The 23,239-nt window shown below is 37.8% G+C and overlaps 5 protein-coding genes and 1 long non-coding RNA gene across 7 annotated transcripts; 3 read left to right on the plus strand and 3 right to left on the minus strand.

Moving 5' to 3' along the window:
• Window positions 1-2,472: 2,472 nt before the first annotated feature.
• On the minus strand, window positions 2,473-6,267 carry LOC9307612 (protein EMSY-LIKE 3). Of its 2 annotated transcripts, none has more exons than XM_021021700.1 (11): window positions 5,925-6,267; window positions 5,354-5,466; window positions 4,836-5,041; window positions 4,618-4,727; window positions 4,298-4,526; window positions 4,018-4,182; window positions 3,858-3,926; window positions 3,130-3,366; window positions 2,990-3,058; window positions 2,794-2,893; window positions 2,473-2,708 (listed from the first exon to the last, which is right to left on the minus strand). In XM_021021700.1, the coding sequence occupies exons 2-10, from the start codon at window positions 5,379-5,381 to the stop codon at window positions 2,819-2,821; spliced, it is 1,188 nt and encodes a 395-aa protein (XP_020877359.1). In that variant the 5' UTR covers window positions 5,382-5,466; window positions 5,925-6,267; the 3' UTR covers window positions 2,473-2,708; window positions 2,794-2,818. The 2 variants fall into 2 exon arrangements, with proteins under 2 accessions (XP_020877359.1, XP_020877358.1); XM_021021699.1 differs by having other exon boundaries at window positions 4,018-4,191; window positions 5,925-6,265.
• Window positions 6,268-6,533: 266 nt separating this feature from the next.
• On the plus strand, window positions 6,534-10,037 carry LOC9309663 (UPF0061 protein azo1574). Its single transcript, XM_021021698.1, has 8 exons — window positions 6,534-6,961; window positions 7,304-7,413; window positions 7,725-7,781; window positions 7,872-8,171; window positions 8,424-8,671; window positions 8,810-9,116; window positions 9,204-9,477; window positions 9,625-10,037. Exons 1-8 carry the CDS (start codon window positions 6,611-6,613, stop codon window positions 9,877-9,879), a joined length of 1,902 nt encoding a protein of 633 aa, XP_020877357.1. The 5' UTR covers window positions 6,534-6,610; the 3' UTR covers window positions 9,880-10,037.
• On the minus strand, window positions 9,988-12,209 carry LOC9307613 (5-formyltetrahydrofolate cyclo-ligase, mitochondrial). Its single transcript, XM_021021701.1, has 8 exons — window positions 11,883-12,209; window positions 11,673-11,807; window positions 11,273-11,431; window positions 11,133-11,174; window positions 11,009-11,054; window positions 10,624-10,694; window positions 10,416-10,542; window positions 9,988-10,334 (listed from the first exon to the last, which is right to left on the minus strand). The coding sequence occupies exons 1-8, from the start codon at window positions 12,121-12,123 to the stop codon at window positions 10,328-10,330; spliced, it is 828 nt and encodes a 275-aa protein (XP_020877360.1). The 5' UTR covers window positions 12,124-12,209; the 3' UTR covers window positions 9,988-10,327.
• A 1,425-nt stretch (window positions 12,210-13,634) lies between these two features.
• Window positions 13,635-14,579, minus strand: LOC9309664 (heat stress transcription factor A-4a). Its single transcript, XM_002873550.2, has 3 exons — window positions 14,523-14,579; window positions 14,136-14,399; window positions 13,635-14,047 (listed from the first exon to the last, which is right to left on the minus strand). Exons 1-3 carry the CDS (start codon window positions 14,562-14,564, stop codon window positions 13,814-13,816), a joined length of 540 nt encoding a protein of 179 aa, XP_002873596.2. The 5' UTR covers window positions 14,565-14,579; the 3' UTR covers window positions 13,635-13,813.
• Window positions 14,580-15,388: 809 nt separating this feature from the next.
• On the plus strand, window positions 15,389-16,288 carry LOC9309665. Its single transcript, XR_002331369.1, has 2 exons — window positions 15,389-15,473; window positions 15,831-16,288. It is a non-coding gene; the product is annotated as an uncharacterized LOC9309665 (long non-coding RNA).
• A 2,497-nt stretch (window positions 16,289-18,785) lies between these two features.
• On the plus strand, window positions 18,786-22,979 carry LOC9307614 (ARMADILLO BTB ARABIDOPSIS PROTEIN 1). The gene is made up of 18 exons (XM_002871498.2): window positions 18,786-19,210; window positions 19,459-19,622; window positions 19,740-19,921; window positions 20,002-20,122; window positions 20,198-20,272; window positions 20,353-20,447; window positions 20,547-20,622; window positions 20,759-20,866; window positions 20,991-21,119; window positions 21,214-21,282; window positions 21,362-21,421; window positions 21,506-21,629; window positions 21,718-21,857; window positions 21,941-22,004; window positions 22,090-22,169; window positions 22,248-22,430; window positions 22,525-22,649; window positions 22,742-22,979. The coding sequence occupies exons 1-18, from the start codon at window positions 18,811-18,813 to the stop codon at window positions 22,839-22,841; spliced, it is 2,295 nt and encodes a 764-aa protein (XP_002871544.2). The 5' UTR covers window positions 18,786-18,810; the 3' UTR covers window positions 22,842-22,979.
• Window positions 22,980-23,239: the final 260 nt, after the last annotated feature.

Here is a 23,239-nt window from a genome sequence, read left to right on the forward strand (position 1 = left end):
TATATATCATATATGTATAGAGGACGTTTGGGTTTTCCGACTTCAATCATATATGTATAGAGGACGTTTGGTTTTCCTTTCCCGACTTCGACTTTAAGACAGTAGCCCTAGTATTATAAATAGCTAAAGCTGGAGACATCAACTCCATATCAATCTTCGCCTCAGTCATCTTCGAAGGTAAAGCTTTGAATCCTCTCTTTCTCTGAATTTTCTCTCTTAATTAGCCATGGATTTATGATTTATTCTGTCTTTGTCATTTCACATAAGTTGTTTAGCTCTTTGTAGTTCTTAGCACTAAGTTTATGTTAAAGATCTGTTTGTTTTGTCTTGTTTTTGTGCAACTTTGTGACTATTAAAGATGTTCTTTTGGTTTTAATCTTTGGGATGATGATTTTATGATTTTATCAATTTTGGTCTATCAAGTGTTTGATGAAATGCCTCAATGAGTTTTGACTTCTCTGTTTCATTTAGTTTATTTCGTTTGGTTTCGACTTTTGTCTTCTTTGTTTCATTTGGTTCTCTGATCTCACACACAAGCTTTTACCTTCGTTGATAGTGATGTTGGTGAGTGATGACGTTGCGCTCTCATATAATATGCTTTTACATTCATAAGCTTTTACACACAAAGTCATATTCATAGGTAGTGTCATAGTGACGTTGCTCTCTCACGTTCATGAGTCATGACTTTGTGTGATCTCTTTCATGAGCAATGAATTAGTAGATTGTTATTAACTTCTCTTTGTTACTTTGTAGATGGACTCAAGTTCGTTTCCTAATCAAGATACAAACGTGGATGCTAATAACATGGAGAGTCCGACAAGTGTCAACAAAGGCAAACGAAAAGGGAATACTAATACAAATGAAGCTACCTCCAAGCCACCACCAAAGGTGCAGAAGAAAAATACAGAAATACCAACGGGTTCAAGGTCTCCTGTGTGGGAGCACTTCACAAAAACTGAGAAAGATATAAACAAGTGTGACTGTAACTACTGTGGAAAGCGTATGAAATGAGAGAGAAGTTTGACAAATATTGGGATGGTTTGAAGACTATTAATAAGCTTCTGATTGTTGCTAGTGTATTTGATCCTAGGAACAAAATGCAGTTTGCAAATCTTTGTTTTGCAGAGCTTTATGGGAAAGACAGTGAGGTGACGAAGCAACTTACAGCTTCTATAGAGGTTGTATTGCGTCAGCTGTTCGAAGAATACACTGGTAATTTGACCGGGCAAAGAGAAGGACCTCTCTTTCAGTCTCAAAGGCATTTTATGGCTGCAGCTACTTCTCATAATGGTCAAGAAGTTAATGGTGATTTGTCAGATAAAATGGAAGTTGCAGCTGATGATCATAGTCTGAAGTATAAAAGGATGAGAGTGTTGTACAAGGAATTGGTTAAAGATAAGGGAATCAAGGATGCAAGCAATGAGTTACAGTTATATTTGAAGGAAGATGTTGCAGACCCAAATGTTCTAATGGGGGCAGAGTTTGATGTGTTGTCATGGTGGAAGGTCAATACTGGAAGATTCCCAATCTTATCAGAGATAGCTAAAGATGTCTTGGCTATGCAAGTCTCATCTGTTGCATCCGAGAGTGCTTTTAGCACTAGTGGTCGAATACTAGACCCACACAGGAGTTGTTTGAGTCACTATATGATAGAGGTCTTAATGTGCACAGAACAATGGCTGAAAGATGATATTCACTTCACTGAAAAAGGATTAATCACCATTCAACAACTCCTTGCTGAAGTTGAGCTGCATGATACTCTTGAGAAAGGTACATATTGTTCTTTGTAAATGATGTTTCATTTGTTATTTTGAAATGTGAATGTTAACTTTGTTATTTATGTAGAGTTTGGAACTGTCACATATTGAAGTTGTTGGCTGCTTTGGAGTTTGGAGTACGCAACGTGACTCGGCAGTCTCGGCTTAATGGGAATGGCAAGCTTTGGTCCGGATACAACTTTGTTTCTCTTTTTCTTTTATCTCGGCTTAGTGTGTGCTTTAACACTTTTTCTCTTATCTCGGCTTAATGTGTGGTTTGACACTTTTTTTTAAAGCCCTCGGGTTAATGGGGTTGGGCACTGTTGTCTTATCTCTTTTGCGGGAATAGTTAGAACTAGTATGTTCTTCTTTTTATTATGTAAGTTGTGAATCAGGTGTTTTAACATTCTGGAAAGTATGGACCATATTTGCATCTTTGTAAATTGTGAATCCGTCTGTTTTTTTACTTGAGTTCTATGTCGGTTATTGGTCAATTTTTGGTTATTTCGGTTTTTAGTCGGTTATTCTGGTTTTGGTTAATTTTTGGTTAACCGATTTAATAACCGAACCGAACCGAACCGAAAGATATCCAAACCGAACCGAACCGAAGATCTTCAGATATCCGAATGGTTTTCTTATTACCATATCCAAACTAACCGAAACCGAACGTAACCGAACCGAAACCGAATGGTTAACCGAACGCCCAGGCCTATCGTGGTCTCTGCAACATTCTACATTTATATCAAGTCTTATGGATTTTACAATGCTTAAGACCCTAATATCCAAATCCAGTTTTTGGAGTTATGTGGCACACAAATGTCATCAAATCCCCCTCCTAAACAAAATACATTTTGCCATCCATACAAGTTTCCAAATCTCCCTCATCAATTCACATTTTGCCACCACCATCTACAACACCTTTTAGCAAGTCTAATGCTCCGGCTCCATCATCTGCGTTTAAGCCAAAAATCACAGCCACATTATAACTTCAATTCAACACACACATAGAATCCAAAGAGCAGAGGAAGGTGTGAACCTGAGGAGATTTTAGAAGGGCCCTATCAAATATTACCGCTTTCTCCGTCTGATATTTCTTCAAGCTTTGCAATTGCCTCCATAAGAGCTAGTTCATGATCCTATCATTCCCAAGTAAAACTATATAATCAGCATCTCTTTTCATGATACTGTGGAGTAAACGAACAGATTCAACAACACATGTATATGGTTCTTACTCTCAGCACTCTCTTCGCCTTCTCTACCTCTGCTGGGTTGGGGTTAACTGACCCAAAAACTTTTTCTACCTGTTACAAATATACATAAGATTAACAACTGTGAACATATATTCCCATATCAAAAAAACTTGAATGATTACCTCTTTTATCAATGTATCAGTGTGGAGAATTTCGATTTCGCCTAAAGCTTTCTTCCCGATGCCATTCTGTGTCTTAGGTTGCTGCATCTTCATGCCTCCCCTACCTCTACCACCCGCATTGCTTGTGGGACCACCACGAGCCATGGATTTTGAAGTTCCACGGCCTTGCCCAGGATGTCCTCCTTTACGAGAAACGCCAGGATCCTCACCTTCCCATCTGATATCTCCCGGAGATATCTATGATATATATAAAGAACATTCAGAATCATATATAACCAAGTATCCAAGAATGAGATGAACTCTTTAAAATATAGTTTAACTGTAGAGAATTGAGCACTAATCACACACTTTTGTCCTCTGCCCCTTACTGATGGCAATCAAGAAACTGAACCATTAGATGAGAAACTAACGGATGGGTGAGTTAGTTCTACCTGTTTTAGTCCACAATTTTTTTTAACATCGTTCATGATCGAACTTGGGTGGCAGCGAACAAGTAAAACTAATCTATCACTTCTAGTGTGCAGAGTCGAAATGGATTGCAGTTGGTATAAAAACTGACAAGCCTCTCATTGACGTGCAAGGCATGTCGAATAAAAACCATCGAGATAATAACCAAATAGAAGAAGACAAAGAACACATGGTCTCTCCAAAGTTTATGATATAGCATCATCTTCTGTACAACTGTGAAAGGTATAAAAGACAAGTAGAAAAACTGAAATCATAATTACCTCTTTAAGATTTACCCATTCCCAAGTTTCATTCGCAGAGTTAATATCATACACTAAAGCATGCCGGCCCTAATCAATGTTGAAAAAAGGAAATAAATAATATCAGAAAACGGAGATTTGGCATTGAAGCACTAATATATAGCAATGAAAGATAAGATACCTCGACAGGGTTGTAGTCAGTTATAACAGCCTCATAGAAATGGTTGTCGTCAGGCCACTTCGTCCATACCTTCCTTCCAACCAATGGGTCATATGATCCCGATTCACCTGGTTCATTTGTTAAAGCACCAGCCTGGGGCCTTCCAGGCATGCCTGTAGGTGGGTACTGCATCGACTTCATCGAGCACAAAGAATGAATATTCTCATACCTTAGTCAATGAAGAATATAAGAAGAAGATTCACGGTAACAACAATTAGAGTCAAGCAGCATCATGACTTACTGTCTTTGGCTTCTTGGTCTTTGGACCTGGTGGAGGACCCCCCCTTCTTAGTGCAGATGACGATGGTTGCATCGAAGGGTGCAAAGAAGGAGATGGTGGGCCCATCGCTAATGAGGCGATTGACTGTGATGTCTTTTGCTTCTTACGTGATCCTGATACAGCCGGACTCGGAGCATCATGAACCAGCTGAGGAACACTGGACTGAAGGCTGTTTGTCTTTCTCCATTCCCTGACATGATTTAAATTAACCTTGTTGGCTAGAAAGTTGCTTTTGATTGATTGCAGAGATGTATAAGTGATTAATTACATATGAATCCGACCTTATTCGCCTAATCATTTCATCAGCGTTAACCCTTGATAACAGCTCTCTGTGTTCCTCATCAGACACCCGAAGTTCTTTTCTGAGTTCAGTGATCAAACTTTCTTTCTCCTGAATATATTTTTTCCAGCCGAAGGAACAAGAATAACAAAAGGAAGAAAGGTAAGCTTGTGAAGTTACATAAAAATGGACTAACTAATGAATAAGTAAAATAAGTACCCAGGTAATAGCATCGGACTGGGCTTTAAATGCGCGGAGTATCGAGCTATACGCTTCTTGCTCAATGAGATGAATTTGAGTTTCCATGTCATTGTGCACCCGTGATAAAGGAGCAGAATTGAGAACTGAAGGCCTTCCATTGCCAGCAGGTCTGGCACTTCGTTGATATCTACCTTGATGAGATGGAGGCAGATCATCATCTGTACCTGAGTTCCCGCAGAAAACAACATATCACAAAACAGACAGAAACAAATACATTAATACAATCAAAACATAGTAAATCAGTTCGAAGCTACACGAAAAAAGAGTCAGTAAACAAAAATGAAGAAGAGAAGAAAACTCAAATACAATAAACTTTGAGGAGGAATGCTTCTAACTGAAAAAGCATTGAACACATTTACATCAAAAAGCACATATAATTGTGGATAGGAGAAAGAGAGAGATTAATAACAAAAACTAACAGCATGTTAGTAAAGAAACGGCTAGACTGGATAACATTGAAAGAACATAAGACTCACCACTACTATCAGAAGGTCGGTAATCCATCTGTGTCCTCTCCCGTTAGTCTTTACAGGGAACCTAAGAAATCAAAACGTGGGATGAGAGCTGTCTAGTTGCACCAAAGCACGAGCTGCAAAAACAAGGAAACAACTTCAAAGGAGGAAAAAGCCAAAACATTCACTCTCATGCAGAGCATACGAAGACCTTAACTTTTCAGGTCAAAACTGGAACCCTAAGAGCACGAAAAGCACTAACTATTGAACTTTAAACCTTGACACAGTAAATTACACTATCCAAAACACAAGTCAAAGTTCTTAAACTCAAGCTAAACAGCCAAACATGTTGCCTTCTGCAGATTGATGAGTTTTAAACAACAGAAATCCCAAGAACCAAGAACATTCATTGCAAGCAAACTTAATCATTAAAGAAATCGAATTTCTACTAAATTTCTAAAAAAGTATTTCCAATGAAAGAACAACACTTTCCTAAACCCTAATTTCCGACGAAACCAAGCACATCAATGCGAGCTTTCAAGATGAACAAAACTTACAATTACGCAGAAAGAACGTAAGATCATAAAGCAAATACCTTCTTTGGATCTATTCTCGAAAAATTCGATCAGCCATCGAGAAATTTACTCCCTAAAGATCATAGATTTGAGCGAGAAAGCAAACAACACAAATCTATAAATCACAAGATCTGAACAAGGACAACTCTTGTAAGGAAATCTCTCGGCTCCAAGTCGAATTCACAAACGTAAGATCTCCAGGAAGTGGAAAGAAGGCCGCGGAATTGAAGAATTACAGAAGAAATCGTGATGAATTTTCCGAGGGATCTATGAGTCGCGGACGTGAAACCAACATTATTTTTTGCCCTAATTTTTTCTCAGTTGATAGGTTGGTTTGAGTTACACGAACGACGGCAAGTTTTGTCGTTTCACTCTCTCATCTTCCTATCTCTTTTGGTTCTGTCTTAAACCCGAATGTTTGGTACACTTTCATACCAACACACTGTTTCGTAATGTTTTTTTTTTAACTTTTTAAATAAAAAATCATCCAATTTTCTGAGTAATCATCTCAAACAAATGTTAATTCAGTTTTAATTACCGAAAAGAATTGATTTTTTCTGCAAATAAAAACAACAAAATAATAGATAAACCGACAATATCAAATCAATCTGAACCGGAAAAGTCAAAGGATGACGGTTCGGTCCAAAATTGAAATTAAACAAAGTTTTCAATAGAAAAATGTGAACAAGAGAAAAAGGAAGAAGAAATGTTGTTGCGTGTGTGTTGTCCGTCGTCTTTCTTCTACCTCCGACCGCTTCATCTCTTCAGTTCAACTGCGAAAATTCCCTTTTGTCCCTCTCTTCCCCGACAATTTCGATTAAGCCCTTCTCGATCTTCTTCCTTTCGTCGGATGGAATCTTCTCCGGCTTCGTCTTCGTCTCCGACGCCGGTAACCGATTCGTCTGCTGATACTTTAGGGAAAGATCTGCAAAATCAAAGTCTTGGAGCTGTTGATGAAGGTTGTAAGATTAAAAAGAAGCTCGAAGATTTTAACTGGGACCATTCCTTTGTTAAGGAATTGCCTGGTGATCCCAGAACCGATGTTATCTCGCGTGAGGTAAATATATTTTTGTTTCGATCTTGAATTGTTCGATTTGATTTAATCTTGCGATTCAAGTCTTAAAGAAAAGTTATTTTTCTGTGGTTTAATGTCGAAGCATGAAGTTGATATATATACTTGTTGGTAGAGTGGATTATACTTAAGCTAAAGTTTTTATTTTTTGGTGGAATTTTCTTGTGCTTATTGCTCATTTGAATACTACAAAATTGAAAGTTCTCTGCAGTTGTGTTCTTTCGGAACACTTATGTGTGAATCTGTCATGTCCCAGTGTGCTCATTATTTTTTCCCGTTTAACTAATCTCGGGCATCTGGATTTTGATTGTTTATTGTAATGTGCAGGTATTACATGCTTGCTATTCAAAAGTTTCACCATCAGTAGAAGTGGATGATCCTCAGCTTGTAGCATGGTCTGAATCTGTTGCAGAGCTATTGGATTTGGATCCTAAAGAGTGAGTTTGATTCTGTATGGTCAGACTAAAGTCTGAAGTGTTTGGTGCAGAATATAATTGGGTTTTCACGTTCTTAGACAGAAATAGCAAGTATTCGTTATAATTGATGCCATTGTTTTCAATTCACCGTCATGGCTACATTCTTAGGTTTCTTTAAAGAAGTTAGCGCATTTGGTTCATTTCTACCCCACATAATGTTAATATTGTGAAACTTAAGTTTTAAGAGAGTTATACCTTTATATCTGCTGCCATTTCAAAACCCTTTTCTCTTTCTACTTTTGACTTGCAGCAAAATTCTATTGAACTTTCAGGTTTGAAAGGCCAGATTTCCCTCTCATGTTGTCCGGTGCTAAACCTTTACCAGGAGCGTATGTGTTCCTTACCCAAATCTGATTTTAGGTCCAATTTTCTTAAATCCAAAGTCCCTATTCTCAGTTATTGATATACCTTTTCTACAGAATGCCTTATGCTCAATGCTATGGAGGACACCAGTTTGGCATGTGGGCTGGACAACTAGGTGATGGACGTGCCATAACTCTGGGAGAAGTTTTGAACTCCAAAGGTGAAAGATGGGAACTTCAGCTTAAAGGTGCGGGTAGGACTCCATATAGCCGTTTTGCGGATGGGCTTGCAGTGCTCCGTAGTAGCATCAGGGAGTTCCTTTGCAGTGAAACTATGCATTGTCTTGGAATCCCTACCACGCGCGCCCTTTGTCTTCTCACCACAGGTCAAGATGTCACTCGCGACATGTTTTATGAGTAATGTCCAAAACCTTCCAAACATTTTCTAACTTGTTCCTTTGTTATGTTCTTCCTCTGTTTATAAAGTTCATGTCTCCGCCAAGTATATAGAAAATTAAGCTTCATAGGATTAGGAACTGCACATGGGCATGATCGACATGGAAGTGTTTAACCTTCTGAGAACTAAACCTCTAGTAGAGAATATTTTGTCTATCAAATTAGGCTTCTAGGTGGTTGACTAATCTATTGTTTTGCATTGTGCGTTTGCAGTGGCAATCCGAAGGAAGAACCTGGCGCAATTGTTTGCAGGGTTTCTCAGTCATTTATCCGCTTTGGGTCGTACCAAATACATGCTTCTAGAGGAAAAGAGGATCTTGACATTGTTAGGAAGTTGGCAGACTATGCCATTAGACATCATTTCCCACATATAGAGAGCATGGATCAAAGCGATAGCTTGTCTTTCAAAACCGGTGATGAAGATGATTCGGTTGTTGATCTAACTTCCAACAAGTATGCAGGTAATTCCCTAATGAAGCATTCGTCAAAACACTGCATGAAACACCATTATTTTCATTTGTATCACTTATTATACCTTTGCTATGCCAATAGTTATATTAATGGCCAATATTTGAACTAACTCTTCTGCCTTATATTAGCATGGATCGTTGAAATTGCTGAGCGTACAGCTACCTTAGTTGCAAGATGGCAAGGTGTAGGTTTCACCCATGGTGTGCTCAACACTGACAATATGAGCATTTTGGGTCAAACCATTGACTATGGCCCATTTGGGTTCTTGGATGCTTTTGATCCTAGTTACACCCCGAACACGACAGATCTCCCAGGAAGAAGATACTGTTTTGCAAATCAGCCTGACATTGGCTTGTGGAATATTGCTCAATTTTCTAAGACTCTGGCAGTTGCTCAGCTGATAAATCAAAAGGAGGCGAATTACGCCATGGAAAGGTAACTTTGTTCGTCACTACTGATTTGGAGCACTATTCTTTCTTATATTTTAGGAACTACTAAGTAGTTGAGGGACTCGTGATTCAGGTACGGTGATAAATTCATGGATGAGTATCAAGCCATAATGTCAAAGAAGCTTGGTCTTTCCAAGTATAACAAGGAGGTCATTAGTAAACTTCTGAACAATATGTCTGTTGATAAAGTTGATTACACAAACTTCTTCCGGCTTCTTGCAAATGTAAAAGCAAATCCCAACACACCTGAAAATGAGTTATTGAAACCCTTGAAAGCTGTGCTCTTGGACATCGGAAAGGAGAGAAAAGAAGCATGGATCAAATGGATGCGAAGCTATATACAAGAGGTATTTTCTTACATTTTTCCCAAAGATTCCACCTTCAGTTCTTCTTAAACTCCAATCTTACTTTCCACAAAGTTACAGTTACACTCTTTATCCCTGTATCTTCCTGGCTGATGCAACTCCTAGCTGTGTGTGGATTTGAAATTGCAGGTGGGTGGTAGTGAGGTATCAGATGAAGAAAGAAAAGCAAGAATGGATTCAGTGAACCCAAAGTACATTCTGAGGAACTATCTGTGCCAAAGCGCAATAGATGCAGCTGAACAAGGCGATTTCTCAGAAGTCAACAATTTGATCCGTCTAATGAAACGACCGTATGAGGAACAGCCAGGTATGGAGAAATATGCTCGGTTGCCTCCAGCCTGGGCTTACAGGCCAGGCGTCTGCATGCTTTCTTGTTCCTCCTAGTTCTCCTTCCTGCTTTTGTTTTGCCATTTATAGAAAGGAAGAGGATAAAGTAACACACTCTTATATGTGTATGGCTGTAATGCTTTAAAGAAACAAGAAAAACTTCGATGTTTTCTCTATTTTGTTTTTACATTGAATAAAGATTTGAGTACATATAATTCCCATGAGCAAAGCTCAAGAAAAGAACCCAAGAACCAGTAACATCTTGTGCGATAAAAACAAGCTAGTTATTACAGGAAAACTTGATATGGCATAAACAGGTGAGAGGCCATTGGATCAATCTTCTTTCATATCTGATCATACAAGAACAAGACTCGAATTGAGTTTAGGAAAAAAACTTAGTGGCAACTACAGAAGCTGATACTGAAATAGCAAATTCCAGAATGTAGCCTTCAAGCGCCAACTAACGAATCAGCTGAGTGTCAGCTCCAAACACAAGCTCCTGAGCTCACATGCTAAGAACAGAGAGAATCACACAACATGGTCAGCTATAAATAAAAGATCTACGAGAAAGCAAAAAACGTTTCATGGCGTACCTCTCGATAGCACGAGGGGTAATGGGAACCACACCAGAAGGTGTCACAAGGGCATCGATCAGAACATCATTCGGTGTTACAGGAATACTTCCATCCTCAAGAATTTGAGGCGAGTATGACAATGCAACTGCAGTAGGAAAAAAGACAGTGGTTAGCTTATCTTTCTATTGAAAACATTTTGTAGTATCAATTTGATTGTGGTCTATACCCATAAGTGGATATCTCCAATCCTTCTCCTTCACACGGTCCTGGTATCTCTTCAAGAAAGTGTCATAGTAGCTTTTACCCGTATGAGTTATCCATACAAACAAGTATCAAGGAATTAGATTAGAGCATGACAAAGCATTTCTAATTGCAAGTATGAAACTACATTCTTTGGGGGTGGCAAGATTTTTGTGTTATGACAGAAGGTAAGGGAAGAAATAAGACTAAGATTGTGTAATCGCTTTACAAAGTAATACAACGGGAACAATGCTTAACAAAAGCTTTATATTATTCGGATATGATACTGCTTTGAGATCTTCAGCAGTACCCTTAGTATAGAAGTAAAGAACCATGATGGAAAGAAAAACTTAAGGTCAAAGGAAACTTACCCACCTCCACGGCCTAAACGTCGCCCACATCTGTCAAAAGCAAGACCTGACAATAAGGATTTGAAAATAAAAGTTGATTAGATACAGAGATAAAAGTTTTGGAAATGAATCAGTTTCTCTATACCTGGCAAGATGAACAAATCGATCGGTTCATCAGCTTGGAACACTGTCAATAGAAAAAAATGGTTATAATTTCAAGAAGGCAGGCTTATACTCATTATGTAAAAGCTTATAGTGTTGGAAACGTAGAAACAAGAACACTACCATCTTCACGCTCATTCCCCTGGGCATCAACAGGAGCTGGTTCCAAAATGTTCATCGAGTTTGCAATAAGGTCTTCCATATGAGATATGTGAAGCATACGCATGTTACTGTTCTTATCCTCCACCCAAGGGACATATAACTTTTTCTGAGTATTTGAATCTAAACAACAACAAAAATTGCAGAGGAAACTCATCAGAGAACAAATGCAGGACATATAACTTTTTCATCCGTATGTTACAATTATGTTCTTTAAGTTTGGTTTGTTACTGGTTTATCCCGGTTCCCAAACTTATCAGTTCCTTCTGTGGTTGAGCAATACAGCGACATGTGATTACAATGTAAAGGGCTTCCTTTTATATCAATCTCATGACTCGGAATGAAATTTCAAAGAGAGGTGTACCAGGATGTTGCAGAATCTCAGAGAGTATTTTAGAAGTGTCGACTTCATTGAGAGGCTTGCAGCTAATGTAAGCACACAATCTCTTACATGATTTGAACCAGGGAGCTTCAAGAACAGTCTTTTGAATGGACTCATCTACAATCAAATGTAATCCAAGATTAGTTTCGAAAATAGAACAAGAAAAATGGAAACAAGAAAAAAAGATTGAACCTTGTTGGGTTCGGAGAGAAGGGTCCATGGCCTTTAGGGATTTGCGGACAGTGGAGCGCACGACCCGTTTCTGCTTGAAAATGGAATCGAGTTCCTCTTGGCTTTTGCTGGTGGTGCTCATGGCGACGATTGCGGGTGATAATAATCTGAAAACGGGTCGGGTCGGGATCTTGGGGAAGAAGAAGATTGATGATCTTTGTAGTGCTGTCGTGCTGATACAAAAGACGCGAGCTCCAATCATTACAAGTTCCCGTCGAATACCGTTTTTTTTTTTTCTTTCTTTAAGAAAAAAAAAACTGCAGGGAAATTATTCCAAACCATAAACGACAAAACGTGAACCTCATCACTAAGAATAGTTTCGTGAAGTGAAGACTAATGTTGTTAATCCAAAGTGGAAGGGGAGATAAATGAACATTAGAACAAGATTTTAGTAAAACCAGGCTAAACAATCCCAAGATGAGTGGCTCATATATCCAAACATGAAATTGCAAAATGGGCAAGCTTCAAAATATTGTTCTTCCTCTACACATGATATTGTTGTTAAGTTGTATAAAAGCATTGGTAGCCTGAAATCCATAAACTCCAGATATAACTAAATCTTCATCTGTCTTTCAAAGTTTCTTCATACAAAACCAATCAAAGTTACTTACTACTACACACAAAACTAATCAAGAATCAAATTGTCTTGTGCTATTACCAAAAAAATGTTTAAAGAATCATAGTCTTTTTTAGGCACTGAAAGCCAAATTTCATTATCTCTCACAAAGCCAGTAAGGGGTTGTCATTGATACAAAATGGAAAGAAGAAGAGTGATGAACTCATAAAGTGAGGTTAGATAGATTCTTAGCTAAAGCTCTCTCCTTCATAGCCATTCGTAAAGCTCTGGTTCTCTCTATGACTCTGGCATCTTCTGCAGATCTCTTAAACACAAAAGCTTCAGGGGATAGACTAGCCAAGAAGCGCTTCTGTATCTCCTCCGTAAGCTCAGGTTTACCTCTCTCAAAATCATCGTTTGCATATTCCCATTGATCAGACTCAACTTTTCTAAACCCCTATATTGCATGAAGATCAAAGACAGTAGTTTCCTTTACTTAACTAATCTTATCAAAAAAAAAATGAAAAGTAGAAAACTTACAAAGGTGTACAATTATTATTGTTAATTCGGTCTATGCATTGGTATTTCCTGACCAAAAAGCGAATAAATTTCGGTCTATTTTGATTTCCGGTTGATCAAATTGACCGGTCTATTGGAGGCCACGCAGATTTGTACATTATTCTGGTTAGGGATAAAAATAATCGTGTGCCCAAACAGGTGACGCAAGGCATGTCTCAAGTAAAAGAACACTCTTTCCACAATAATTGCATTTGTTTTGTTGGTCTCTGCAATTCGTCTAGAGAGAAAAACTCTGGGTAAGCTCTCATTTTCTCTCATGATGTTTCGTTTCTTCTTCTTCTCCTTTAACGTCGATCGTTCACCAAGTCACGATGATGATGGCTTTTCGTTTCTGTTTTTTATTTTGCATATAATCGTTGTTCTTCGCATCATTTTTTGGCTTTCTCTGGTTCCGTAGTTTCTGCAATCGATTTGTTTGCACAGTAACGCGATTCATGCCAGCTTCTAATGTAACCACTATAGTGCATTTCTTATTTTCATATGCACAATTAATTTCTCTCCTTAAAAACGTTAGACGACGATCGGATCGACTTCTCTTCATATGGAAATCTGGTTTTGTTTGAAGACGTGTTGATTGATTTAGTGAAATGTTCATCCGGTCTATTAGATAGGTCATGAAGGACAAGGGATCCTTAAAGTAGGATTAGAAATTCCCCTTCTCACATGCGATTTCTCTTCATGTGCATGTTCCTTGGAGGCTTTCACTATTGAAATGGTGGTAACAAATGAAAGAAGAAGAAGAAGAAGAGTGATGAAATCATAAAGTGAGGTTAGATAGATTCTTTGCTAAAGCTCTCTCCTTCATAGCCATTGCTACAGCTCTGACTCTCTCCATGTCTCTCGCTGCTTTGGCTGCATTCTTACACACAAAAACTTCAGGAGGTACAGTTGCCATGAACCGTTTCTGTATCTCCGCCGTAAGCTCAGGTTTACCTCTTACAAAATCATCATTTGCATATTCCCATCGCTCAGAGTCAACTTTTCTAAACCCCTACAACATTAGGAAGATCCACATATTGGTTCCTTCAATTTATTCAACCACCAACAAAAGTGAAAAAAAAAAAAAAAAACAAACTTACGAAGGTCTTGAAAATTGACATATCGTTTCTTAGTATGTATTTGGGAAGAACATTATTGCAAAACTCAGGTTGATTCCAAATGATGAAACTCTTGCCGCTCTCGCTCCACGAGATCATTGAATCCGTTGAAGGATCGTCCACCATCTCATATAATATGGTTGGGAAACTACGGTATGGCCTTCTCGATCTTGAGGAACTTCCGGGATTATTATTATCACGAACCATCCCTAATTGCTTCAGATCTGAAATCCCCAAAACGAAACCCTAAAATTTAAACATCAACAATTATATAAATTAGTTACGCGTAAGGAGCAACAAACACAATTGGTACAAAAAAACAACAAGAACAAACTTGTGCAGGAAAGGTCTCAGAATCGAGATTCCCACCTGGTAATGTTCGTGAGCAAACTCTACATCTTCACGGAGCATCGTTACATATACGGATGTTATGGTTGGCACGGGCCGGAACGTATCCCACAATGGCCCATTTATTTTGGGAAAAACATGGCCGAGCTTGTTTTAAGATTAAGCCCATTAGTCCACCCATTACGAATGAGAGAGTACCTGAAGATATTTATTACTCATTTTTTGTATCGTGTGAACAAGATTTTTCACTTTCATATGTGTGCTATAAACGGATATCATGTCATTTTCTTTTGTCACAACAATGCATTACTTCGAATTTCAGTACATACACTGAAGCAACAAACCACTTAAGCAAGCATCAAAATAATAACGAAGAAATGAAGTTTTCGAACCAAGAGCCCAATAACAGCCCCGGCCTACCAAGTCTGATTTCGGGAAGTTGCGATTAAACCCACGGTTAAAGAACTTAATCGGACCGAAATATCCGAAAATATCCGAAGAACTTAAACCCACGGTTCGGTTTAAAATAACCGAATGTAGTTAAAGAACTTAAACCCACGGTCAAAAATAACCGAAATATTCGAAAATATCCTAAGCAAAATAACCGAATAGATACTAAATTTTGAAACCCAAAATATCCGAATGGATACTAAATTTTAAAACCAAAAGAACCGAAAACCGAATGGACCCAACAGATAACCGAAAGCCCAGGCCTACTACAAACTGTCTAACACCAAAGCGTCCAATAGTTGGTTAATAATTAACCGAGTTTATTTCGGTCTATTTTCCGGTTCATATTGCATCCAGCTAGTATCCTGTCAAGGATAAAGATAATCATGGGTCCAAACAGGTAAAGTCAGGCCTTTAATTCAAGTAAAACAGACATTCTTCATTTCATGATTAAGGGTTTCCACATTTATAGCATTTTGGTGTCTGCAATTCGTCAGATATTCAACGCGAGTTTTTCCCTGGGTAAGCTCTCATTTCCTCTTTCATGGTGTTTCGTGTATTCTTCTCCTTTCACGAAGTCAAGATGATCGTTGTGCTTCGCATCATTTTTTTGTGGAGCATCTTTGGTTTTCTCTAGTTCCGTAGCTTCTGCCATCGATTTGTTCTCGATTTCCTCCATAGAAACGTCAGATAGTTTAGCTGTCACTAGGTCTCATCTGGTTTTGTTAAATTTGGCAGTATCCTTCTTCTTAGCAAGATTAATTAAGCAAATGCAGCTGATTTCCATTGTTCTCTCGCTGTCTAGGGTTTGGGTCTTTCTTTGAGGTATTGTTGATTTTCAGCTTGCAATCTTTGCACTTAATTTGGTTTGATTCTCAGGTGAGCATGGGTGATGTAATTGCAGAGCTAGTATTAGAGGCTAATGAATTGCTAGATACAACCACAGACAACTGGAATGCCCTTTTGGAGTACTCTCAGAATGCTCTTCTACCACAACACCTTCAAGCGGTGCGGACTCGGGTGATTAATCATACCATACGGCTATCATTGTAGATCTGTTGCAGCCAGTTCCAGCGGAAGTTGCGGCGGTAGATCCAGCAGCAGCAAACCAGCAAGAGGCGTCGAACTCGACCTCAGGTGGCCCTCAGAGTAGTGGTTCCGGTAGCGAGGCGTAATTTCGAGGAGAAGAATCTGTACTTCTTGTTTGAAATGACTATTCTTAGACATGCACCCTTTTTATGGATTTCGTTAATGTTGTTGCAAGTTTTAGATCTGGAATCATCAAGTATCCTTAAGCTCTATAATCACTCCCAAGGTAATTAATTGCAGCTTCGTTTAAACTCTTCAAAACTTAAGCTTGAGTTACAAAAGGTTTATTGTAATCGCACAATGAAATCCATAATGCAATCTTATTAAACTTAACTCTAGCAGATAACCACTAACCAACCAAAAAAAACTCAAATAGATACCCATGATATATCCATTGCCAAATAATCTTTTGACCGCAAGTTAACAATATATATGACATAAAGTTTAGAGGTTTATGGAGCAGTTTGTTCCGAAAGATGCCAAATAAGCCAATAAGGGATTGGGATTTGATATAGAAAAGAAGAAGAATATTCATATAAAATATATGAAAATATCATTTTTTAATACTATTTTTTTTCATCTAGAAAAGGGATTGGGACAATTTTTGTTTCACACAATCTAACTGGTATTATACATGTTAATTTGGTCGTTTGTTAAGTTAAGATTCTTACACATTCAAATTTAAATTTTACTATTGCAATGGTAAAAAATGAATTGTTTGAATGGTTTTTTTTTTTTTTCACTGAAAGATTGATATATATTTTATGATTACGAGTAAACATACGAAAAATGGGTAACGGATCAAAGACAATCATTGTAGATCAACCCTAATGAGTATTACACTAAGCAATACTACTTTCTTCTTCAAAAAGATGTTTTAACCATAGAGGAAACCCGGTTGCTACGTACGATTGGCGGCGATCCTCTTTTGTTACACTTCTAGCTATTAGATGGGCTCCAAGATTTGAGCTCCTTTCTGCACCAACCAGTTTCCAAACCAAAAAATTCCTTAAGAGATCAATGCCATGAAACTTAAAAGAGGGCCAAGCAGGTGGTCTTAAAACAGCACCTATGAGTTCCTTGTCCTCAGAACCAAAAATTATCTTGTCAACATTTAGGCTTTTCATACTCTCCAAAGCCCATTGCCAACAAACAATACTAGCGTCCAGTTTGCTATTTACCTCTGCAAAGGACCTTCTAGCATGAGACAAGACATCTCCAAACTCATTTCTAAGAACCCACGCAGCTTCTCCAATTCTTCCAGTCCTGTCCCATGATGATCCAACATTACATTTTAACCATTCATGTGGAGGAGGATCCCATTTCACTTTAACAGGAGCCGGAACAGGCTGCTCCAACAAATTGTTTGAATGGTTTACCAATAGCAAAATAATTTATGAATAAATAGATCTTGAGTTAAATTATCTCCTTCCCGAATCGTGATAATAGGAAATCAACTGTTACATGAGAGCTACATCTTCTTGGTGAGTGCAGATAACTGTTTTTCAAAATTTGAAATTTTGAAAGAAATAAAACTCTGATTCTCATATTTGATTTCGACTTTGCATTGGGATTTGTTAGGCTTCTTTTGGACTAATAATGATCAATGGCTTGTGAACCAATTAGGCAAACTCGAGATTTCGTATCTGAAACCATCAAAAAGAGAAATTTAACTAGAGCGAAGAAACGTGTTGATCACGTTATTTTGTTTTTTATAAATTTTCTATATAGATTTACAAAAAATATAAAATAATCTTTGATATTTATATTTTTATATACATATCTATATATTCACGTTTTATTTTATTGAATAAATGTGATATCAGAAAACATAGCATATTGAAACAGAGCAAAAAACGAAAAAACCAAAAACATGAACTACAAAGCATCCTCGTCAACCCGCTGAAAGCTCCCTCTCAATCCGATCTTGAAGCAACGACAGACCTCCTAACGCCATATACGAATTAAAACATCCCTCCTTTGTCACACTACAAGCAATATCCCTAGCGAATTGGCTTTTGATGAAAAGAGATTAAAGCTTACCTCTCTCATATATTTAGTGGATATATTTTGCATATATGGTCATTAAAATCAAGATATCTGATTACATGCGAGTTACACCTTCTTGTTGAGTGCATATAACATATTCTTTTCAATTATTTCACAAACTTGAAATTTCAGAGGAAATAAGACCATGATTCTCATATTTGATTTCATCATTGCATCGAGGTTTGTTAGGTTTCTTTTGGACTTGTAATGATAAATGGCTTGTGCATCAATGAGGTAAACACGAGATCAACTGTCGGGTAAACTGAAAATTTGACATCTGAAACCATCAAAAACATTTTTTAACTAGATAGAAAAACGTGTTGATCACGTTTACAAAAACATGTAAAACAATATTTCATAAATTTTGCAGATCTATATTAAATATGTGGTCATTAAATTCAAGATATCCGAATCCAAAACTGTTTTTCGATGAATTATTTTTTTTAGTATATATCCGAAAGCTAGATTAAACTTTTTTTTTACATATTCAAATTTGCGCGGTAAACGGGACAAGATATCAAATGATAAATTTCACCATATGTGTGCAGGATTTTTTTTAATACTAGCTTTTTTTAATGAATTAATGCTTTAAAGAAGGATTTTTAATGTGGAAAATCTCTTTAAAGCGTTTTTGACCAAAAATAAACAAAAAATGGAAAAAAATAATAAATTCCCTCCAAGTGGAACGACTACGAGGGAAAAATTCAATTTGGCTCCTAAAATGAAAACAAAATTTCACAGAACCGCCAATACGCTTTGGTATTATAAAGAAAAAGCTCTCTCTACTCCAATGATAATCTCAAAATCGTTCAAAGCAGCGCTCAAATTCTCCGTCAGATCTTCGACTGCGCCGGTGATCTCAAACCATCCGCCAATGGAGAACCCCAAGCGCCAGCGAACAACGTGCCTCGCCGCCAGAAACTTGAAGCGAAAACTCAGTCCGAACACAGATGTAGCGCCAATCGTCACGCAATTTATTGATGTTGATGACGAACACCTAGATCTCGTTGTCGCCATCCGCCGTCACGTCGAGGTTCTTAACTCCTGCTTCTCAGATCCTGATTTTGATCGCGAGGCTGTCAACGAAGCTGCTGCTGATATCGCCGATTTAGCTAAAATCGGTACCGTACTTCTTCATCTATCCTCTAATCGGTGGTTATATCGAACTCGATTCACTCTTTTTGCTTGCTAGTCTTCGAGATGCTCAAGTTTATGTGCTACTTAGCAATTTTGATCCGATGGATTTACATTGATTTTGGATTCTACCTCGCATTTTTGCTGTAGCTCATAGTTATTTGATTTCAGCAGAGGCGAGACCTAGTAGTGTTATTTTTTTTGGCTTAATTTATATTCGTATCTGTTTGTATAGACGAAAATGTGGAAATCATCGTGGAAAATGGAGCAATCCCTGCTCTGGTGAAATATCTGGAATGCCCGTGGCCTTTGGAAGTTGGCGGGGATGTTCCCAACTCTTGCGATCATAAGCTAGAGAGAGATTGTGCTATTGCTCTTGGACTTATTGCTGCGATTCAGGTTAACCTTCTTTCGCTGTTTTTTGATGAAGTTGTGTAGTTTCAATCTCTGTTGGAAGTTATCATTAGAATTTTTGAAATGGGCGATTTACTGATGTTTGCTCTCTCTGTTAAATAGCCTGGTTACCAGCAGCTCATTGTGGATGCTGGAGCCATAGTTCCCACCGTGAAGTTGTTGAAGAGACGGGTGATATGTGGTGGTCCTGGTGGATGCATGTTTGTTAATGCTGCTATTAGGAGAGCCGCTGATATAATCACTAACATTGCTCATGACAATCCAAGGATTAAAACAAATATAAGGTACTAATAGCTGATGATCCTTATTGGTTATGGTAATGACTAGCTGTTTTCACTTGACACCTTTTACAAATTCTTTACAGGGTTGAAGGTGGCATTCCACCACTTGTTGAGCTTCTAAATTTTCCGGATGTTAAAGTACAGAGGGCTGCAGCAGGAGCATTGCGAACAATTTCATTTAGAAACGACGAGAACAAGACCCAAGTATGTTTTTACTGTGATTATGTATTGGTTAGGCTTATGAGAGGCATGTTTCTCACATAATAAGCAACTGTGTAGATTGTGGAATTGAATGCTTTACCCACGCTTGTATTGATGCTTCAATCAAAAGATTCTTCTGTGCACGGGGAAGCGGTTGGTTCTTCATCTTGCTTTAGATTGTTGCAATTTGTTTGCTTTGTTCAGTTCTTTCTAATGTACTTTGGACTTTTCAGATTGGGGCAATTGGAAATCTTGTCCACTCATCTCCTGACATCAAGAAAGAGGTTATCCGTGCTGGTGCCTTACAACCAGTAATTAGTCTACTTAGGTATGCTTGTTTTACTATCTTTCTACTTCTGCTAAAACATGCTAACTCTCGAAAATCTGAAATATGTTTTGTAACTGTTTTCCATGATATCTGCTACAGCTCCACTTGTTTGGAAACACAGAGAGAAGCAGCATTATTAATAGGTCAATTTGCTGCGCCTGATTCAGATTGCAAGGTATGGGCTTGTCTCTTTCTTGTTGCACTATAATCTTAGCATATATTCACTCAAACTAGGGGTTTTTAACGATATAACTGGGTGGATTCAAACTAGAAAGAACATATTAAACATAACTGGCAACATGATCATGCAGGTGCACATTGCCCAGAGAGGTGCCATTACACCACTGATTAAGATGCTTGAATCATCAGATGAGCAGGTCGTGGAAATGTCAGCTTTTGCTCTTGGTCGTTTGGCTCAGGTATTTATGTTTCTGAATTAGCATTTGATGTTTTTGTTGCTTCTGGAATCTGACTCTTTATAGCTGATCGTTAAATCAGACCTTTTGTGATAAGAACAAAAGTTTTATGTTTTGAATTTTGCAGGACGCACACAATCAAGCTGGCATTGCACATAGAGGAGGCATCATCTCATTACTAAATCTTCTTGATGTGAAAACGGGGTCTGTGCAACACAATGCTGCCTTTGCTTTGTATGGCCTTGCAGATAACGAGGTAAACTAGACTCGCAATGAATATTTTTACATACAGCTATACTTTTTGTTTACTTGACATACCATGAGTGCTTAATTAATTTTCCCGTCAATAGGAAAACGTAGCAGATTTCGTAAAGGCTGGAGGTATTCAAAAGCTTCAAGATGACAACTTTTCTGTCCAAGTATGCATTTGGCTGCTTATATATGCAAAACTAATCTAATAGGATTTTCAAACTCTAATTGTAAGTAATCTATTTGCAGCCGACTAGAGATTGTGTGGTTCGGACATTGAAGAGGCTACAGAACAAGATTCACGGACCTGTGAGTACCTATTTCTGTTAGAACTTCTGGTTCTCAATTAAGTTTGGCGATGGTTTTAATCCCATGATGTCTCAACCTTCTCAGGTACTAAACCAATTATTGTACCTAATGAGAACCGCAGAGAAGACTATACAAATACGAATTGCTCTGGCTCTTGCACATCTTTGTGACCCTAAAGATGGAAAACTAATTTTCATTGATAACAATGGTAAACATCTCATATTCAGAATTTCTTTTTCTAATAAACTTTTCTGTTGGTTTGTTGTTTCTGATCTATACACGTATTACTAATGCAGGAGTAGAGTTTTTGTTGGAGCTTCTCTATTTCTCAAGCATCAAGCAGCAGAGATATAGTTCATGTGCTTTATACGAATTAGCTAAAAAGGCTACATCCTTTGCACCGGAGGATTCAGCTCCTTCTTCACCCACCCAACAGGTAAAAAATCTTCATTTCTTCTTTCAAGCATCAAATAATTTCTGATTTGAGGTCTTGACTTGTTATTGATTGTTATACTGAAGGTGTTTTTGGGTGAAGAATTCGTGAACAACCCTACTCTGTCTGATGTCACATTCCTAATTGGTGGTATAACATCTAACCCCATTTATGTTTCTATATAGTCCACCTGTGATAACATTTTTTCACTGACTAATTCCATGGCATATTTTAGGTAAACAATTCTATGCTCACAAGATTTGCTTGGTAGCTTCCTCTGATATATTTCGTGCAATGTTTGATGGTCTTTACAAGGTAAGCTTCTGAATTACGATTGTGGTAATTTATCTCATCATGCTATAATCAGTCAACTAACTTGTGAATTGGTTATAGGAACGCAATGCTCAAAATGTGGAGATCCCAAATATAAGATGGGAAGTGTTTGAGCTTATGATGAGGTTCATTTACTCAGGAAGAATTAACATCACCAAACATTTGGCTAAAGATCTGCTTGTAGCAGCTGATCAATATCTTCTCCAAGGTCTCAAACGTCAATGTGAATACACAATTTCACAGGTAACAAACGCAAAACCGAGATCTTAATTTTTTTTTCCCGGCAGAGCGACTAATCTATCTGTGTGTTTTAATAAAATCGACTTTACTTGTGCAGGAAATCTGTCTGGATAACATACCAGAAATGTATGAGTTAGCAGATACATTCAATGCTACAGCCTTAAGAAGAGCTTGCACGCTCTTTGTTCTTGAGCACTTCACTAAGCTCAGTTCTCAATTATGGTATGCAAAATCATTACATCGTTAATAACAGTTTTTTTGGGAAATTTAACTTCCTTTTACTCATCAAGTTTTGATTGATTTATCTAACGCAGGTTTGCAAAGTTTGTGAAGCAAATTATACCTGAAATCCGGAGTTACATCACTGATATTCTCACCCGGCCGGTCGAAGCTAGCCCACCAACCGTCGTATAAAACATAAAACTGGATTCCGGTTTGAAGTAGTTGATTTATTTTATTTAGGTAAAATTGTTTTTCTTTTGATAACCGGTCTGTATTTTGTTACTGCTATATAAACTGCTTAACTCAATAATACCAAAGTTAGCTTATCAATGACTCTTTTGCAAACGGCTACAAATGGTCGAGAAAGCAGGGCTCTAAAGCGGCATATAAAGTTGCTTAAGAAAAATCAAACTCAAAATGTGTAATATTAACTGCAACAAGAAATCTTCTTGTTACCTTCAGATCTTGAATGCCTTGAAACAGTAACACAATGTCTGGTTTTTGTCCCTTGAGTTGAAAATGTTTGAACGAAACTTCACCAAAAACCAATGCACATTGGATATCCATGCTTTGCCTAATCCTTTTTTTTT

Source organism: Arabidopsis lyrata, assembly GCF_000004255.2.
Source record: "Arabidopsis lyrata subsp. lyrata unplaced genomic scaffold ARALYscaffold_6, whole genome shotgun sequence".
Lineage (NCBI taxonomy): Eukaryota > Viridiplantae > Streptophyta > Magnoliopsida > Brassicales > Brassicaceae > Arabidopsis > Arabidopsis lyrata.

Excerpts from the sequence above, each read along its gene's own strand:
- LOC9307612 (XM_021021699.1), bottom strand. The coding sequence starts at position 5,381 with ATGGATTACCGACCTTCTGATAGTAGTG. Across the intron at positions 3,927-4,017 it reads CTGACTACAACCCTGTCGAG|GGCCGGCATGCTTTAGTGTA; the intron begins GTATCTTATCTT and ends AACATTGATTAG. Across the intron at positions 3,059-3,129 it reads CTGATACATTGATAAAAGAG|GTAGAAAAAGTTTTTGGGTC; the intron begins GTAATCATTCAA and ends TATTTGTAACAG.
- LOC9309663 (XM_021021698.1), top strand. The coding sequence starts at position 6,611 with ATGTTGTTGCGTGTGTGTTGTCCGTCGTCTTTCTTCTACCTCCGACCG. Across the intron at positions 8,172-8,423 it reads ACTCGCGACATGTTTTATGA|TGGCAATCCGAAGGAAGAAC; the intron begins GTAATGTCCAAA and ends GTGCGTTTGCAG. Across the intron at positions 8,672-8,809 it reads AACTTCCAACAAGTATGCAG|CATGGATCGTTGAAATTGCT; the intron begins GTAATTCCCTAA and ends GCCTTATATTAG.
- LOC9307613 (XM_021021701.1), bottom strand. The coding sequence starts at position 12,123 with ATGATTGGAGCTCGCGTCTTTTGTATCAGCACGACAGCACTACAAAGA. Across the intron at positions 11,432-11,672 it reads TGAGATTCTGCAACATCCTG|ATTCAAATACTCAGAAAAAG; the intron begins GTACACCTCTCT and ends GTTGTTGTTTAG. Across the intron at positions 11,175-11,272 it reads GGGGAATGAGCGTGAAGATG|TGTTCCAAGCTGATGAACCG; the intron begins GTAGTGTTCTTG and ends TTCTATTGACAG.
- LOC9309664 (XM_002873550.2), bottom strand. The coding sequence starts at position 14,564 with ATGCTCCGTGAAGATGTAGAGTTTGCTCACGAACATTACCAG. Across the intron at positions 14,400-14,522 it reads TTGCTCACGAACATTACCAG|GGTTTCGTTTTGGGGATTTC; the intron begins GTGGGAATCTCG and ends TTTAAATTTTAG. Across the intron at positions 14,048-14,135 it reads TGTCAATTTTCAAGACCTTC|GGGTTTAGAAAAGTTGACTC; the intron begins GTAAGTTTGTTT and ends CTAATGTTGTAG.
- LOC9307614 (XM_002871498.2), top strand. The coding sequence starts at position 18,811 with ATGAAAACAAAATTTCACAGAACCGCCAATACGCTTTGGTATTATAAA. Across the intron at positions 21,283-21,361 it reads ATGACAACTTTTCTGTCCAA|CCGACTAGAGATTGTGTGGT; the intron begins GTATGCATTTGG and ends ATCTATTTGCAG. Across the intron at positions 22,431-22,524 it reads GTGAATACACAATTTCACAG|GAAATCTGTCTGGATAACAT; the intron begins GTAACAAACGCA and ends TTACTTGTGCAG.